Here is a 19,515-nt window from a genome sequence, read left to right as displayed (position 1 = left end):
CGGGCGTGGTGACGGGCGCCTGTAGTCCCAGCTACTCAGGATGCTGAGGCAGGAGAATGGCATGAACCCGGGAGGCAGAGCTTTCAGTGAGCCGAGATCACACAACTGCACTCCAGCCTGGGCGACAGAGCGAGACTCCATCTCAAAAAAAAAAAAAAAACTTATTAACTGTTTGTCATTCAGTGACAGGTGCAGGCCACCACGCCTGGCTAATTTTTGTAGTTTTAGTAGAGACGGAGTTTCACCATGTTGGCCAGGCTGGTCTCGAATCCCTGGCCTCAAGTGATCTGCCTGCCTCAGCCTCCCAAAGTTCTGGGATTACAGGCAGAGCCACTGCGCCTGGCACCTTCCAAGTTCTTTTTTGTGCATGAGTGTGTTGGGGTGGGGGCTTCCACTTCCAATTTGTTCTCTACATATAGCCAGAGTCATCCTCTTCAGACCCATGTCATTCTTGCTTTTGTTTTGTTTCTTTGTTTTCTCCCCTGTGTTTTCTTTATTTTTCTTCATTTTCTTTTTTTGCCCCATGTCACTTCTTTGATCCAGTGATTTCCAAACTGATCTTAGAATACGGGGTCATGTCTGATGTAGGTCTGTCTACCTCTCTACACCTAAGTCCCCTGACTTACCACACAGCAGCCACCTTTACCTTCCTTCTTCCCACATAAGGCTCATCTTGCCTCATGGCCTTTGCACTTGCTGCCTTCTCTGCTTGGAATGACCTTCCCTAGCTCTGCACAGAGCCAGCCCCTCCTGGTTCTTTAGCACTGTGTTCAGATGTCTCGACCTCAAAAGGGCCTCTGCTCACCACAGACAGACCTACGCTTGCTCTCTGTCTCATCACTCTCTCCTTCCTCTGTCTAGAATCAGAGGTTATCTGGCTTGATTCTTTCTTTACTGCTGTGTTATCTGTTTCCCACTAATAGAATGTAAATTCTACCAGTGATTATGCTTGTCTTTTTTTTTTTTTTTTTTTAATGTGAGACAGGGTCTTGCTGTGTCACCCAAGTTGGAGTACAGTAGCGCAATCATAGCTCACTGCAGCCTCAACCTCCTGGCCTTAAGCAATGCTCCTGCCTTAGCCTCCTGAGTAGCTGGGACTACAGGCATGTGCCACCATGCCTGGTTAATTTTTTTGTTTTTTATACAGATGGGGGTCTCACTATATTGCCCAAGGTGGTCCAAACTCTTGGGCTCAAACAATCCTCCCACCTCTGCCTCCCAGAATGCTGGGATTACAGACATGAGCCACTGTGCCTTGCATTTATACTTGTCTTGTTCAGCACAGTAGCCTCAGTGCCTGCCTAGCACAGAATCTGCCATGTGGTTGATGCTCAATTCAATACTGATTGAGTAAATGTGAGTCAACGCATGTCCCTTCTCTGCTCAAGACCCTCCGACGGCCAAAGTCCTCACAATGTTCTACAGGTTGCGACACCTTCTGGCCCATTCTTCATCTACTTCCTATTTCTTTCCCTCTCATTAACATCACTGCAGCCAACCTAACCTACTTATGGTTCCTCAGAAACACCAAACATACCCTCTCAGTCCTTGGCGCTTGCCATTCTCTCTGCCCAGAATACTCTTCTCCCAGGTATCAATCTCTCATTTCAATATTAGTGAGGCCTTCCCTGACCATCCTAAAATAATAATTCTTATCCCTTTCCCCTGAATTTTTGTTAATCATGACATTTATCATCATTTGATACATAATACATTTTACATATTTATTTTGTTTACTTTGCGTTTCCCCAACTAGATCATCACCTCCACAAGCAGGGATATTCTCTTTTGTTGACTGCTTATATCCCCCGTGCCAGTCATAGTTCCTGGCACATAACAGACACTGTATTTATTGGTTGATTGAATGAATGAAGGTTATATCAGTGAATTAAAGATGTTACATAGCTTTGCATGTTGCTACGTGTTTACTGTAAATAGGTTGTAAATGCTGTTCACAATATTTCTGTGTCTTATTTCTGTAGAGCCATGGAAGAAATTTCTTTCCATCTCAACCCTAGGAAAAGCTATGCTTCCTCCGCATGGCTAGTTGCTTCTTATCTTAAGGACAGCGTGAATCATGTTATATGGATCATTGTGTGCACCTCTACATTAGCCATGAGAGAGTTCAGAGCCTTGCTCCATGGCCTGCCTCAAGCAAATGATGATTATGCATTCTGCATGCCAACCAAATTCTTTTTTTTTTTTGCATGCTGCCTTCAAGCATCTGTTTAACAAAGCACATCTTGCACCGTCCTTAATCCATTTAACCCTGAGTTGACACAGCACATGTTTCAGAGAGCACGGGGTTGGGGGTAAGGTTATAGATTAACAGCATCCCAAGGCAGAAGAATTTTTCTTAGTACAGAACAAAATAGAGTCTCCTATGTCTACTTCTTTCTACACAGACACAGTAACAATCTGATCTCTCTTTCTTTTCCCCACATTTCCCCCTTTTCTATTCGACAAAACCGCCATCGTAATCGTGGCCGTTCTCAATGAGCTGTTGGGTACACCTCCCAGACAGGGTGGCAGCTGGGCAGAGGGGCTCCTCACTTCCCAGACATGGCGGCCAGGCAGAGGGGCCCCCCACCCCCCAGACATGGCAGCCGGGCAGAGGTGCCCCCCCACCTCCCAGACAGGGCGGCTGCCGGGCGGGGGCGCCCCCCACCTCCCGGACCAGGCGGCTGCCAGGCGGGGGCGCCCCCCACCTCGGACGGGGCAGCTGGGCAGAGGGGCTCCTCACTTCTTGGACAGGGCGGCCAGGCAGAGGCGCTCCTCAGTTCCCAGACGGGGTCGCAGCCGGGCAGAGGCGCTCCTCACCTCTCAGACAGGGTGGCGGCCGGGCAGAGGCGCTCCCCACATCCCAGACGATGGGCGGCCAGGCAAAGACACTCCTCACTTCCTAGACGGGATGACGGCTGGGAAGAGGCACTCCTCACTTCCCAGACTGGGCGGCCGGGCAGAGGGGCTCCTCACATCCCAGACGATGGGCAGCCAAGCAGAGATGCTCCTCACTTCCTAGACAGGGTGGCGGCCGGGCAGAGGCTGCAATCTCATCACTTCGGGAGGCCAAGGCAGGCAGCTGGGAGGTGGGGGTTGTAGCGAGCTGAGATCACGCCACTGCACTCCAGCCTGGGCAACATTGAGCACTGAGTGAGCAAGACTCCGTCTGCAATCCCGGCACCTCGGGAGGTCGAGGCGGGCAGATCACTCGAGGTCAGGAGCTGGAGACCAGCCTGGCCAACACGGCGAAACCCCGTCTCCACCAAAAAACACAAAAACCAGTCAGGTGTGGCGGCGTGTGCCTGCAATCCCAGGCACTCGGCAGGCTGAGGCAGGAGAATCAGGCAGGAAGGTTGCAGTGAGCCGAGATTGCAGCAGTACAGTCCAGCCTCGGCAACAGAGGGAGACCGTGGAAAGTGGGAGACGGAGACGAGGGAGGGGGGAGACCGTGGAAAGTGGGAGACGGAGACGATGGAGATGGAGAGGGAGAGCGCCAACCAAATTCTTAACTTCATTTATCTTTTCTACCTTAATGTTTTATTTTTATTATTTTTAATTTTTTTAATTTTTATTTATTTATTTTTTTTGAAATGGAGTCTCATTCTGTTGCCCCGGCTGGAGTACAGTGGTGCAATCTCGGCTGACTGCAACCTCCGCCTACCAGGTTCAAGCAATTCTCCTGCCTCAGCCTCTCGAGTAGCTGGGATTACAGGCATGTGCCACCACGCCCAGCTAATTTTTTTGTTTTTAGTAGAGACGGGGTTTCACCATGTTGGCCAGGCTGGTCTTGAACTCCTGACCTCAAATGATATGTCCGCCTTGGCCTCCCAAAGTGCTGGGGTTATAGGCATGAACCACCGCGCCCAGCCAATTTTTTAATTTATCCATTTTTCTCCAGTATTTATTTAAAGTTATATTTCTTTTTCTGGTATGATTTTTCCAGCTACATTACATGGATTTTTTTCCATAATCAAGTAGGATATTAAAAAATGAATTTTATAAATAGAATTAAGTGCTATATCTCAACTTTGCGTTCAGCTTTTTATTTTTATTTTTTATTTTTTGTATGTATGTATGTATTTATGTATTTATTTATTTATTTTGAGATGGAGTCTCACTCTCGTCACCCAGGCTGGAGTGCAGTGGCACGATCTCGGCTTACTACAACCTGCACCTCCCAGGTTCAAGCGATTCTCCTTCCTCAGCCTCCTGAGTAGCTGGGATTACAGGTGCCCGCCAACACACCTGGCTGATTTTCATACTTTTAGTAAAGATGGGGTTTTGCCATGTTGGCCAGGCAGGCTGGTCTCGAATCCCTGACCTCAGGTGATCCGCCCGCCTCAGCCTCCCAAAGTGCTGGGATTACTGGCATGAGCCACTGCACCTGGCCGCATTCAGCTTTTTTACTTAGCAGAATAGCACATTATAAATTCCTTAGATACTTGATTTTTAATGGTTGTGTTCATAGACTGGCTGTAGGATAATTCCTTTTACTGCTGTCATGCAATTATTTCCAAAGCGCGGTCCTTAGACCACCGCTGGGTCTATACCCCAAAGAAAGGAAATCAGTATATGGAAGCAATATCTGCACTCCCTTGTTTGTTGCGACACTCTTCACCATAGCCAAAGTTTGGAAGCAGCCTAAGTGTCCATCAGCAGATGAATGGATAAAGAAAATGTGGTTCTTATACACAATGAAGTACTATTCAGCCATAAAAGGAATGAGATCCTGTCATTTGCAACAACATGGATGGAACTGGAGGTCATTATGCTAAGTGAAATGTGCCAGGCATAGAAAGACAAACATCACATGTTTTCACATATTGTGGGACCTGAAAATCAAAACAGTTTAACTCATGGAGATAGAGAATGGAAGGATAGTTATCAGAGGCTGGGAAGGGTCGGGGCAGGATTGGGGAGAGGTGGGCATGGTTAATAGGTACCAAAAACATTGTTAGAATGAATAAGACCTAATATTTTATAGCACAACAGGGTGACTATTGTGCATTAGTAATTTTTAAATAATATTAAAAATTTAATACATTTTCATTTAGTAATATTAAATGTACATTTATTGGCCAGCTGCAGTGGCTCAGGCCTGTAATTTGAGAAGCTGAGGTGGGTGGATCACTTGAGGTCAGGAGTTTGAGACCAGCCTGGCCAACACAGCGAAACCCCATCTCTAAAAATACAAAAATCAGCTGGGTGCGGTGGCTCACACCTGTAATTCCAGCTACTCGGGAGGCTGAGGCAGGAGAATCGCTTGAACCGGGGAGGCAGAGGTTGCAGTGAGCTGAGATTGTGCCATTGCACTCCAGCCTGAGTGAAAAGGGCAAAACTCTGTTTCAAAAAAAAAAAATTATTAAAATAACTAAAAGAATGTAATTGGACTGTTTATAACACAAAGGATAAATGCTTGAGGGGGTGGATATTCCATTTTACATGATGTGATTACTATGCATTGCATGCCTGTATCAAAACATCTGTATACCCCACAAATATATAGACCTACTATGTACTCCCAAAAATTAAAATTAAAAAATAAAAATAAAAACAGTGCTGGAATTAACATCTTTATGCACAAAGCTTTTTCGTTTTTCAGATTGTTTCCTTAGGTTAGCATTTCCCTATTTCTTAATAACACCATCTACTGGCTATACTGTGTCTACCTGTGTTAAATATGAACCCTACAGAGATCCACAGGCTGATTGTGACCCTTACACTTCCCTTGAGTTGAGAGTAGAATTGGGATTACTTCTCAACAACTCAAATCGAAGGCACTAAATGCATGTGTATTCTAATGACATTTTTCTTTTTCTTTCTCAAGCTTCCACTGCGATTCCAAAGACTTGGACACCTAGTGGCTCTGATGGCACTGCTCTGTGGGGACCCACAGGAAAAGGTGGCCGAGGAGGCTGCAGAGGGCACTCACTCCCTGCTGCATATCACCCTGAGGCTGAAGTGTAAGGCACTGCTGAAGGCCGCGAGGTCCTGAGTGAATTCTCCAGCACAACATAAGTACCTGCCCTCCTTACGCATTCAGTCCCCATGTTCTGGAAAGGCCTTTTACAATAGTTCATAAAGAGAAAGATACATGGTCCATAGGCAGAGATGAAGCAACACTGACTTAATAATTAGAATCCTAACACTAGATCAGACCCATCATTGCCATCCATCTGCATAGCCAGGGAGTGGTTAAACATGTGGCCCTGTGGACAAACTAGAGCGATTAGTTTGGTCAGAAGTAGGAGTGAGGCTGGGCGCACTGGCTCACTCCTATGTTCATAGCATTTTGCCAGGCCAAGCTGGGAGGACTGCGTGGGCCCAGGAGTTCAAGGCCAGCCTGGGCAACATGGAAAACCCCTTCTCTACAGAAAATTTTAAAAATTAGCTGGCATGGTGGAGTATGCCTATAATCTCAACTACTCAGGAGACGAAGGTGGGAGAATCGCTTGAGCCCAGGAGGTCGAGGCTGCAGGAAAATTAATGTCCTTATGAAGGGAAATTACAGGGGCCATGAGTAAGAATCAAATCTGGTTGCTGGGTTCAGGAAAGGTAATCCAGAGAATAAAGAGCAGTTTGCCACCTGAAGAGGTAAGAAGAGTATATTAGGCAGAAGGAATGGCTAAGGAAAGGAACCTGGGTAGGCATGAGCTTGAGGAGTTTGAAAAATAGAGAGAGGGCCAGTGTGGTCAAGGAATGAATCACTGACTTCCATGGTTAGAAGGGATTTTAGAGGATATCTAACCCAGCATTCCCCCAGTGTTTGAATCTCAGTCTACTCCATCCCTACCAAGTATAGTCATGCACCATATAATGACATTTCAGTCAACAACTGATCATGTATGGGTCACGTAAGATTAGAATGGAGCTGAAACTTTTCTTTTTATTTTATTTTATTTTATTTTATTTTGAGATGGAGTCTCGCTCTGTCACCCAGGCTGGAGTGCAGTGATGTGATCTCGGCTCACTGCAACCTCCACCTCCCAGGTTCAAGCAGTTCTCGTGCCTCAGCCTCCTGAGTAGCTGGGATTACAGGCAGCCGCCACCACACCCAGCCAATTTTTGTATTTTTAGTAGAGATGGGGTTTCACCATCCCTACTAAATGTTACTTAATGTTGGCCAGGCTGGTCCCGAATTCCTGATCTCAAGTGATCTGCCCGCCTCGGTATCCCAAAGTGCTAGGATTACAGGCGTGAACCACCGTGCCCAGCCTTATTTACTTTTTTTTTTAAGAAAGGAAGTCTCGACTTGGCACAGTGGCTCACACCTGTAATCCCAGCACTTTGGGAGGCCGAGGCAGGTGGATCACGAGGTCAAGAGATTGAGACCATCCTGGCCAACCTGGTGAAACCCCGTCTCTACTAAAAATACAAAAATTAGCTGAGCGTGGTGGCATGCCTGTAGTCCCAGCTACTTGGGGGGCTGAGGCAGGAGAAATCGCTTGAACCTGGGAGGCGGAGGTTGCAGTGAGCCGAGATCACACCACTGTACTCCAGCCTGGTGACAGAGCAAGACTCCATCTCAAAAAGAAAAAAAGAAAAAAGAATAAAAAGAAACGAAGTCTCACTATGTTGCCCAGGCTGGTCTCCAACTCCTGAACTCAAGCAGTCCTCCTACCTCAGCCTCCTAAAGTACAGGGACTACAGGTGTCCACCACCGTACCCAGCTGAGCTGAAAGTTTTCTATCACCTAGTGACATTGTAGCTATCATAACATTACAGTACAATGCATTACTCATGTTTGTGGTGATACTGGTGTAAACAAACCTACTGCACTGCCAGTCATATAAAAGTATAGCACCTACAATTAGGTATAGTATATATCCTTGGTAATGATAATAAATAACTATGTTACTGGTTCATTTATTTACTATACATTTTATCATTAGTTTGGCATGACTCCTTCTACTTATTAAAAAAGCAGTTAGCTGTGGAACATCCCCAGGCAGGCCCTTCAGGAGGTATTCCTGAAGAAGGCATTGTTATCATAGGAGATGACAGTTCCATGCGTGTTATTGCCCTGAATACCTTCCAGTGGGGCAGGATGTGGAGATGGAAGACAGTGGTATTGATTATCCTGATCTTGTGTAGGCCTAGGCTAGTGTGTGTTTTTTGTCTTAGTTTTTAACAAAAACACTTTAGAATGTAAAAAAAAAAAAAAAAATTAGACCAGGCACAGTGGCTCATGCCTGTAATCCCAGCACTTTGGGAGGCCGAGGAGGGTCCATCACCTGAGGTCAGGAATTCAAGACCAGCCTGGCCAACAGGGCAAAACCCCATCTCTACTAAAAATACAAAAATTAGCCTGGCGTGATGGCGCGTGCCTATAGTCCCAGCTACCCAGGAGGCTGAGGCAGGAGAATCACTTAAACGTGGGAGATGGAGGTTGCAGTGAGCCGAGATCACGCCACTGCACTCCAGCCTGGGTGACAGAGTGAGAGACTCTGTCTTAAAAAAAAAAAAGTACACTCTATGTGATGTTCATGCAGTGACGCAATAGCTTAACAGTGCATTTCTCAAAACATATCCCTGTTGTTAAGCTACACACAACTGTAGTTCCTCTGCCTCAGTCTGCACTTCACATGGATGAGGAAGCTCCATGCTTCCCAAAGCAACTGTCCTGTCACTGGGCACAGTATGAGCAATCTCTACCAGGTATACAGCCAAAGAAATACATTGATTATTGATTCAGCAAATAGTTATGAAACATTTATTGTTCTAGTGATGCATCAGTAAACAAGACAAACAAGATACCTTCCCCCAGGGAGCTTATTTTCTAGTTGGAGAGAAAGTATCCTCAGCCAAGGGCTCAAAGATAAATTTTCCATCTACGAACTTCCAGCAAATATTAGGTCACAATAAAACGTGAGAAAAACAAGACACTACAAGGAGCATTGGCATACTTGACACATGATGAAGAGTTCTGATATCAGAATTATCATACACAGTATAGAGTTGGGCAATTTTTTCTGGGAACCTAAGCTTCATAGGGAGACCCCTCACAATTCCTCACCAGTGGGGAAATAAGGTAGCATGATTGGTTGTACTCCCCAATCACTCAAATGCTCTGGTCTTACAAAAAGCTCTTTGCTTTTGCTTTTTTTTTTCTTCTTCTTCTTCATTTTAAAGACAGGGTTGGCTGGGCATGGTGGCTCATGCCTGTAATCCCAGCACTTGGGGAGGCTGAGGTGGATCACCTGAGGTCAGGAGTTCGAGGCCAGTCTGAACCAAAATGGAGAAACCCTGTCTCTACTAAAAATACAAAATTAGCTGGGCATGGTGGCGCATGCCTGTAATCCCAGCTACTCAGGAGGCTGAGTCAGGAGAATCATCTCCAGGAGGCAGAGGTTGCAGTGAGCTGAGATCGTGCCATTGCACTCCAGCCTGGGTGATAAGAGTGAAACTCTGCCTCAAAAAAAAAATTAAAAAAAAAAAAGACAGGGTCTTAACTCTGTCACCCAGGCTGGAGTGCAGTGGCGTGATCTCGGTTCACTGCAAGCTCCACCTCTTGGGTTCAAATGATCCGCCCACCTCAGCCTCCCAAGTAGTTGGGACTACAGGAGTGCGCCACCATGCTTGGCTAATTTTTTTATTTTTTGGTATCACCATGTTGGCCAGGGTTGTCTCGAAATCTTGACTTCAAGTGGTCCATCTGCCTCGACCTCCTCTTTGTTTTTTCTTTTGGTTCTTTTTATGTATTGTTCTAGAAGAAAAGAGAAATAAATCAGCCTTCAGATGAACACAAACTCCCTCCCCCAGGCATTTTTGTTCAAGTGAAAAACTAGAGTGAGATCTTGGGATCCACTTTAAACTGAAGATCAACCAGACCTGTAAAATCAAGAAGAAAAAAAGAAGCCAGAAAGTATTAATATTTTATATTTTCTTTTCAGATATCACTCATGACAAGAAAGATCAGCAAAACTTGAAAAGAGCATTGACAAAATGTCGAGAATTCCTGGAGCTCCACAGCTCGGCCGCTAAATGCTTCTACAACTGTCCCTTCAGAATTGCCCAGGTAATAAGAATGGCTAAAATTATAACCACAGCCAGAAGTGTTGGCAAGGATGGGGAACAACCAGAAGTCTCCTGCATTTATTCATGGAAACATAAAACAGTAAAAACCACTTTGGAAAAAGTTCTGGTCGTTTCTTATAAAACAAAACCATACACAATTGCCCAGGAAATGTGGTCTCTAAACGTTCCGTAGTTTGGAGACAAGGCACCATGTTCCTGGCCCATATATGCCTTGCCTTCTTAGTTTGGGGGTTAAGGTCAACCTGCCATTGAGGCCAGTATCCCTGGATTTCACTTCATACCAGCTCTGCTCCTACTATTAATAATTGCGAGTCTCTTGCGAACGTAAATGCTGGTCACAAAAAGGAGCTGCAAGAGAGTATGGTTGATCCAATAAGCCAGACTTTTTAAATTAATGTAGTTATTCATTATTCAATAAATACTTATACATCTGCCAGGTACCAGGTATGCTAGGGGATAGGGGAAAATAAAGAAAACCCACAGATCTTACTCATGTAGGGTGAAAGGTACCAAGTAATTTCATCTCTCTGCACATCAGTTTTCTCATCTGTGCGATGGAGATCTGTAAAAATTGGGACAGTTTTTACAATTTCTTTTTTACAATTTATACTGTTTACAATTCAGTCATTATTAAAGCAGATACTGTATGGAAAATGCTTTGCTAAATGCTTGTCACATAGTAAGTGCCCAGTAGATTGTACCTATTATAATCATCTTAAGGACTTTACTACCAAATGCAATGAGAAACAGAATGACACATTCTTTTAGTATGTTGTCTCCTGACAAGGCATTTTAATTATGCCTGGGAACCTGTCAGCTGTGTAACATTAGGGCCTTTTTTTTTAAGTCCTAGCCTATAAAAGTATGACTCTTTCTGAAGATCTCATAATAAAGCTTCTTTCTTTTTCTTTTCTTTTCTTTCCTTTTCTTTTTGTTTTGTTTTGTTTGGGGGGGCTGTTTCTTTGAGACAGAGTTTCGCTCTTGTTGCCCAGGCTGGAATGCAATGGCGCAATCTTGGCTCACTGCAACCTCCGCCTCCTGGGTTCAAGCAATTCTCCTGCCTCAGCCTCTTGAGTAACTGGGATTATAGGCATGTGCCACCACACCCGGCTAATTTTGTATTTTTAGTAGAGATGGGGTTTCTCCATGTTGGTCAGGCTGGTTTTGAACTCTGACCTCAGGTGATCCACCTGCCTCCCAACCAAAGTGGTGGGATTATAGACATGAGCCACCATGCCAGGCTTCTTTTTTTTTTTTTTTTTTTTTTTTTTTTTTTGAGATGGAGTCTTGCTATGTCGCCCGGGCTGGAGTGTAGTGGCACGATCTCGTCTCACCGCAACCTCCGCCTCCCAGATTCAAGCGATTCTCCTCCCGCAGCCTCCCAGGTAGCTGGGATTACAGGCATGCACCACCATGCCCAGCTAATTTTTGTATTTTTAGTAGAGACAGTGTTTCTCCATGTTGGCCAAGTGGCTAGTCTCAAGTCGTGGGCTCAAGTGTTTCTCCCGCTTTAGGGTCCCAAACAACTGGGATTGCAGGCATGAGCCACTGCACCTGGTCAATAAAGTTTCTTTCTAAATGTAAGAGCAGCAGGCTGGATGCAGTGGCTCACCCCTGTCATCCCAGCACTTTGTTTGGCTGAGGCGGAAGGATCACTTGAGCCTAGGATTCGAGACCATCCTGGGCAACATAGCGAGACCTCATCTCCACAAATGAAAAAATCAGCTGGCTGTGGTGGTGCACGCCTGTAGTCCTAGCTACTCAGGAAGCTGAAGTGGGAGGATGACTTCAGCCTGGGAGGTCCAGGCTGCAGTGAGCTGTGATCGCACCACTGCACTCCAGCCTCAGTGTCAGAGCAGCAAAAGGCCATGCACAGATGCTAGCAGTGGACATTTGGATTGCTTCCACCTTTTTACCATGGTAAACAAGACTGGGCTGGGTTCATGGCTTGCACCTATAATCCTGACACTTTGGGAGGCTGAGGCGGAAGGATTGCTTGAGCCAAGAGTTCACAGCCAGCCTGGGCAACATAGTGAGACCCCTGACTTTACAAAAAATTTTAAAAATTATCAGAGTGTAGTAGCAGGTGCCTGTAGCCTCAGCTACTCAGAAGGCTGAGGCAGGAGGATCACTTGAGCCCAAGAGGTTGAGGCTACAGTGAGCCGTGATTGTGCCCCTGCCTGGATGACAGAGTAAGATGCTATCTCCAAAAACAAAACAAAACCACAAGACTCAAATAAAACAGCCTTGTACATCTTTGTCCACTTCTCTGATTGTTAACTTAGACTCAAGTCCTTGTTCAGGGCACTTTCTATCATACCATATTTCCCTATTTCTTGGAAGTTCATTTTCCTACATCATTTCAGGTCTTTGAAGGTTTTCTTGATTCAAATGAGCTCTGCCAGTTTATAATGACTACATTTGATACCCTGAAAAACCTGAAACATCCCTGCATCCAGCGATCAGCAGGAGAATTACTGCTAACTTTGGCGAAAAATACAGAGTCCCAATTTGAGAAGGTAAACTTTCAGTGGCCATTTCCTGGGTTCAAAAAGCCAGTAGAACCTCTTCATCCCTGCAGGTATTGAAGTCTCTGCTTATCCTTCTCAGCTGAGAACGACTACTCATGAGTACAGGGTCAAAGCCTTAGTCTGTTTAGTCATAAATATCCATTCTATAAACATACACCAAACAACCACTGTGTACATAACCAGGGAGGGAGACTTTTTTTTTTTTAATCTAAGATGTGGTCTGTGACCGGGCACAGTGGCTCGCGCCTGTAATCCCAGCACTTTGGGAGGCTGAGGCGGGTGGATCATGAGGTCAAGAAATTGAGACCATCCCGGCCAACCTGGTGAAACCCCGTCTCAACTAAAAATACAAAAAGTAGCTGGGCGTGGTGGCGCGTGCCTGTAGTCCCAGCTACTTGGGAGGCTGAGGCAGGAGAATCGCTTGAACCTGGGAGGTGGAGGTTGCAGTGAGCCAAGATCGCACCACTGCACTCCAGCCTGGGCGACAGGGCGAGACTCCACCTCAAAAAAAAAAAAAGATGCGGTCCATATTTTCTAGAAGAGTAGAGTTTTTCTGGGGAGATATAACTAACACATATGAGAATAACTTTAATTTAGGTACTCATCCAGATGGGTTAAAGGTATCAAGATTTAAAAAGCTGTAAGTGGTCAGGCGCAGTGGCTCACGCCTGTAATCCCAGCACTTTGGGAGGCCAAGGTGGGCAGATGGCTTGAGCTCAAGAGTTTGAGACCAGCCTCGGCAACATAGCTTAACCCTGTCTCTACTTAAAATACAAAAATTAGCCAGGCATGGTGGTGCACACCTGCATTGCCAGCTATTTGGATGGCTGAGGCAAGAGAATTGCTTTAACCCAGGAAGCGGAGGCTGCAGTGAGCTGAGATCGCGTCACTGCCCTCCAGCATGGGCGACAAGCTGCCTCAAAATAAATAAATAAAAGTAAATAAAAAGCCATAAGTGACCCTAGAAGGAGGCAGACTTACAAATCAAAATTAAGAGAATTTATCTAAATATATCTAAAATTAATACATCAAGAAATAACTATATAGTTACGTTATTTAGAAATAGAGAAGGACATGCTGGAAGAGACAAAAGGGATAAAAGTAGTTCTCTCTGGAGAACAGACCCGGGGAATAGGGAGGAAAGAAGCTTGAAATACCACTGGACGTTTTAAATTGTGTGCATATTGTAGTTGGGTACAAATAAAAAATAATTTAAGAATGATGAGAACCGGCCAGGTATGGTGGCTCACACTTATAATCCCAGCACTTTGGGAGGTTGAGGCAGGCAAATTGCTTGGGCCCAGGAGTTCAAGACCAGCCTGGGCAACATAGTGAGACCCCATCTCTACAAAAAAATTTTTTTAAATTAGCCAGGCATGGTGGCACACACCTGTGTTCCCAGCTACTTGGGAAGCTGAGGCAGGAGGATTGCTTGAGCCCAGTAAGACAAGGCTGCAGGGAGCCATGATCATGCCTTTACATTCCAGCCTGGGCGACAGAAGGAGATCTTGTCTCAAAAAACAACAACAAATAAAACAAATTAAAAACAACAACAAATGATGAGCACCCTTTTTTTAGCCTATTAAAATAACAAAGATGCAAAAAGAATAACACGATAAGAGCATGTGGTGAGATGGGCATTTGTATCAGTCGGGTGCTTTTAGCAGCAAAAAAAGCCCAGCAGGTAGAAGTTTAACCAAAGGATTTATTCTCTCACATAATAACAAGTCTGGACATAGAGTATTTTCCAAGATTGATTCAGTGATTCAACAGTGTTATCAAAGTCCCAGGGGTTTCTTCATCCTTCTGCCTTGTCTGTTCATGTGGTCATAAGGTAGTCAGAGCAATTTTGGACTTTCTGAGTGGAGTACACTAAGTCCAAGAAGAAGAAAGATGTTGCCTTCCTTTTTATGTCTTGATTCAGGGAAGAAAATCTTTCCCCAAAACCCCAGTAAATTTACCCTTGTGTTTGTTAGCCAAAATTATTATTATTATTATTATTATTATTATTATTATTTTGTTTATTTATTTTTGGAGACAGCATTTTGCTCTGTTGCTCGGGCTTGAGTGCAGTGGTGCAGTCTTGGCTCCCTGCAACCTCCGCCTCCCAGGTTGCTGTGATTCTTCCACCTCAGCCTCCCAAGTAGCTGGGATTACAGGCACCTGCCATGACACCCAGCTAATTTTTTGTATTTTTAGCAGAGATGGGGTTTCACCATGTTGACAAGGCCAGTCTTGAACTCCTGACCTCAAGTGATCCGCCTGCCGCAGCCTCCCAAAGTGCTGGGATTACTGCCATGAGCCACCATGCCCAGCCTACTGGTGCTGATGATGGCCATTTTATATTAAGTGGTTGAGGTGTACCTCTCTGAGAAGCTGACATTTCCACAGAGACAGGAACCCATGCGTCTGTGGGTGGGAAGAGCGGTCCAAGCAGAGAAATAGACCAAAGCCCAGTGGCTCCTATTTCCCTTACCTGAGCCTGATGGACATCTCTGGGAAGAAGATAGGTAAGGACTCCACTGCCATTCTCAGAGTCACAGTGGAAACAAGCCCAGCTTCCTTGCAACACTTTTATTAGTTTGTCTTGTTATAAAATCAATACATCAATTACTGAGGAAAAATTAGAAAAAATATAGAAGCAAAAAAATCTAATACTCTATCCCTCAAAAACACAGTATTGACAGCTTTGATTATAAATCTTTCCAAATCCTTCATATGTGTATACACACATACAGATATATTTTAAGTAGTTTTAATCATAAACTTTAAAAAATAATAAACAGTTTGTTTAAAAGTCACCCCCTAGGGGTCAGGCGCAGTGGCTTATACTTGTAATTCCAGCACGTTGGGAGGCCAAGGCAGGAGGATCGCTTGAGCCCAGGAATTCAAAACCAGCCTGGGCAACATAGAGAGATCTTGTCTCTACAAAAAAATACAACAATGACCTGGGTGTGGTGGTGTGTGCCTGTAGTCCCAGCTACTCAGGAGGCTGAGGTGGGAGGATCATTTGAGGCCAGGGGTTCAAGGCTGCAGTGAGCTGTGTTTGCACCGCTGCATTCCAGGCTGGGCAACAGAGTAAGACCCTGTCTTTAAAAAAAAGTCACCCCCCCAAGACCTTTCAGAAATGGCCACAATATCCTCAGTAACCATCAGTGTCCTATAGGATTACAGTCTTAGTAATTTCTTTTTCCTCTTCAGGTGCCAGAAATTATGGGAGTTATCTGTGCCCAGTTATCCATAATCAGCCAGCCTAGAGTCCGCCAACAAATCATAAATACCGTGAGTTTATTTATATCCAGACCCAAGTACACAGATATAGTGCTCAGCTTCCTTCTGTGTCATCCAGTGCCATATAACAGGTAACAGAACCCCGTACAGCCTCTGGATTAAATTGGATTATGTGACACAGCTCTGGGTATTGTGAAACATGGTTGCCCTCAAAAATCTAATGATTGTCTTGTGGAGAAGACACAGTATACATAAAGCTGGTGATATAAATCAGAACATAATGCATAATCATCAGAAAAGAATCCCACAAATCCCAAATGAAGAACATTCTGTAAGATAATTGAACTGGACTCTTCAAAAAAGTTAACATCATGGAAGTAAAACTGGTGGTGAGGGAACTGTCCTAGATAAAAAGATATTCAAAAACATACCCAAATGCACTGCGTGACCTTGATTGGATCCTGGTTCAAAAACAAAAGCTATAAAAGAAAGCTTGGAGAAAATTTAAATATGGACTCTATACTAGAATATTAAATTGGTGTAATTTTCTGGCCAGGCACAGTGGCTGACACCTGTAATTCCAGCACTTTGGGAGGCAGAAGTGGGCAGATTACTTAAGGCCAGGAGTTCAAGACCAGCCTGGCCAACATGGTGAAACCTCATCTCTACTAAAAATACAAAATTTACCCGGGCATGGTGGCAGATGCCTCTAATCCCAGCTACTTGGGAGGCTGAGGCAGGAGAATCTCTTGAACCCAGGAGGAGGAGGTTATAATAAGCCAAGATCACACCACTGCACTCCAGCCTGGGTGACAGACTAAGACTCTGTCTCAGACAAACAAACAACAAAAATTAGTGTAATTTTCTTAGGTGTGAAATACTGTGGTTATGCAGAAGGATGTCCTTATTCTTAAGAGATAAGATACTAAAGTTATTTAGAGGTAAAGTGTCATAATGTCTGCAACTGACTTGAGAATGATTTTGCCTAAAAATAAGGCAATAAATATATACATTTAAAAAGTAAATATGCATACATAAAGAAGAATGGAATCAGAGAGAGGATCAAACAGGATGGGTTTTTTGTTTATTTTTGTGGGTACATAGTAGGTGTAAAGACGGTTTTTTCGATTAGTGTTTTTCATATTTGGAGGCACCCTGGAAAGTTCCACAAAGATGCCTACGGATGTGGCAGGAAGGCTTCAGAATAAAGTTCCATGCCCCCACCCCACTTTAACCAGAGCAGCGCTTCTTTTTATCTGCTTTCTCTATTGTGATTCTGGGCAACTATTTTATTTAAGAAGAGATTTCCCTGCTTTAAACTATTTGAAAAATATTCTTTTAAGTGAATGGTTCTCACATAATATCTTGATGTAGTGCTTATTGTGTTCTCTAAACTGAACTAAATCAAATAATGGAAGACTTTTACCCATTCAGAGAAAAAAAAGAATGCAGATTTTTTTTAAAGCTGGGCGTGGTGGCACGCGCCTGTAGTCCTAGCTACTCAGGAGGCTGAGGCAGGAGAATCACTCGAGGCCAGGAGTTTGGGGCCCATAGTATATGATGATTGGACTTGTGAATAGCCACTGCACTCCAGCCTGGAGTAACAGTCTTACTTTTTTTTTTTTTTTAAAGACAGTTTCTCAGTCATGGCTCACTGCAGCCTTGAACTCCTGGGCTCAAGTGATCTTCCCACCTCAGCTGCCTGAGTAGCTGAGACTATAGGTGTGTACCACCACACTCAAGCTTTTTAAATTTTTTAAAATTTTTTGAGCTTGCTTTTGTATATTTCTGTAACAAATTGTTCTTAAATGTTTGGTACTTGCTACAGCTTATCTGTACTCAACTCTTAAAATAAATCTTTCAGAGGCCAAAGGGGGTGGATCACCCAAGGTCAGGAGTTCCAGACCAGCCTGGCCAACATGGTGAAACCCCATCTCTACTAAAAAAATACAAAAATTAGCCCGGCGTGGTGATGCGCACCTGTAATCACAGCTACTTGGGAGGCTGAGGCAGGAGAATCTCTTGAACCCGGGAGGCGGAGGTTGCAGTGAGCCGAGATCGCACCACTGCACTCCAGCCTGGGAGACAAAGCAAGACTCTGTCTCAAATTAAATAAATAAATAAATAAATCTAAGTACAAAATACTAAATATATTTAGTTTTGTTTTTTGTGGGGTTTTTTTAAGACAGGGTCTTTCTCTGTCACCCAGGCTGCAGTGTAGTGACACAGTCATAGTTCACTGAAGCCTCGACCTTCCAGGCTCAAGCAGTCTTCCCACCTCAGCCACTGGAGCAACTGGGACTATAGGCCCACACCACCTGGCCCAGCTAAATTTTTTATTTTTTGTGGTTTCTCAATGTTATCCAGGCTGGTCTCGAACTTCTGGGCTCAAGTGATCCACCTGCCTCAGCTTCTCAAAGTGCTAGGATGACAGACATGAGCCACCATGTGCTGCCCTATTTAATTATTTTAAGTATGCTTTTAGCATTATTCTCTTGTTTATATTTGTTCTACCTCTGGGAGGACTTTGAGAACTGCTGTAGCTCATACGCAAACTATGGAATCTTTTAGAAATTTAACTGACTTATTCAGGAAATATTATTATTATTATTATTATTATTATTAATTTTTTTTGAGACAGAGTCTCGCTCTGTCACCCAGGCAGTGGCGCGAACGCGGCTCACTGCAAGCTCCGCCTCCCGGGTTCACGCCGTTCTCCTGGCTTAGCCTCCCAAGTAGCTGGGACTACAGGCATCCGCCACCGCCCAGCTAATTTTTTGTATTTTTAGTAGAGAGGGGGTTTCACCGTGGTCTCGATCTCCTGACCTCGTGATCCGCCCACCTCGGCCTCCCAAAGTGCTGGGATTACAGGCATGAGCCACCACGCCCGGCCAGGAAATGTTATTCTGATTATATTTTTGTCATTTACCTGAAGTTCATTATGTCACAGGGGAGCAATGACTGGGCCGGTGGCGCTGGGGTAAAAGAATTTACCAAGACAGTTGTGGGTAGAGGAAGGCAGATTTATTAGAAAAAGTAGGAAAATAATGGTGCCAGAGAGACAACAGACAGCCTGCAAAAGAGAAGCCGACTGCCAGGAGACAAAGACTTGTTGGAGATTTTACAGCATAGTGTTCATGCTGCATGTTGAAGAGGGCCTTGTGCAGTATAGATAATGCCAAGTTGCAATGAGCTAATTTGCAGGTGTCTGGTGATAGTTGGGCACAGGAAGATGGGGAGCTGATTGCACAGAAGGGCCGTGTCCTGGACCATGAAGAAAGGCAGACTTACAGCTTATCTGCTTTTTCTTTTTGCTTTCCCTTGCTCCCGCCAGCCTGGCTTCCTTCCCCTAATTAGGACTCCACACGTTAGTGGGTTTACATATAGATTGGGGTGGTTGTTCTTAGGACGCTACCTAAAGCATCAACTATGTGCAAGGTGCTATTAGGACCCATAAGTAATGGACAGGACATGCACCCCGCCCTTAAGCAGCACCGTCTGGTAGCCCCATAGATGCATAAGTATTCTAAAGCTAAGTAGGGAGTTCTGTGGAAGCCCCTAGGTTGGGACTTAATTAAATGAAGGGTAAGGAAGTGATTTCTGAAAGCAGAGCTGCCCCCAAGCTGATGAATGCTAAGAGCCAGATGCATATCAAAGTGGCTGGAGAGGAAAGTAGATAGTAAGAAGGGCTCAGATACCAGGGATCTTTTTG

The 19,515-nt window shown here is 44.6% G+C and overlaps 1 protein-coding gene across 4 annotated transcripts in view; it reads left to right on the top strand.

The window, feature by feature from the left end:
- MROH8 (maestro heat like repeat family member 8) overlaps positions 1 to 19,515 on the top strand; it is a 77,843-nt gene that overhangs the window by 27,635 nt on the left and 30,693 nt on the right. For all 4 annotated transcript variants that reach the window (XR_008674652.2, XM_031005059.3, XM_055373477.2 and 1 more), the window contains exons 9-12: positions 5,831 to 5,966; positions 9,897 to 10,021; positions 12,408 to 12,560; positions 15,774 to 15,934. Coding sequence is in view for 3 of the 4 variants with exons in the window: in XM_031005059.3 (XP_030860919.3) it covers positions 5,831 to 5,966; positions 9,897 to 10,021; positions 12,408 to 12,560; positions 15,774 to 15,934 (575 nt within the window). In the remaining variant the exon portion in view is untranslated. The remainder of the gene's footprint in view (positions 1 to 5,830; positions 5,967 to 9,896; positions 10,022 to 12,407; positions 12,561 to 15,773; positions 15,935 to 19,515) is intronic.

Source organism: Gorilla gorilla, chromosome 21, assembly GCF_029281585.2.
Source record: "Gorilla gorilla gorilla isolate KB3781 chromosome 21, NHGRI_mGorGor1-v2.1_pri, whole genome shotgun sequence".
NCBI classification, from domain to species: Eukaryota; Metazoa; Chordata; class Mammalia; order Primates; family Hominidae; genus Gorilla; species Gorilla gorilla.
This window is presented reverse-complemented; position numbering and strand designations above follow the sequence as displayed.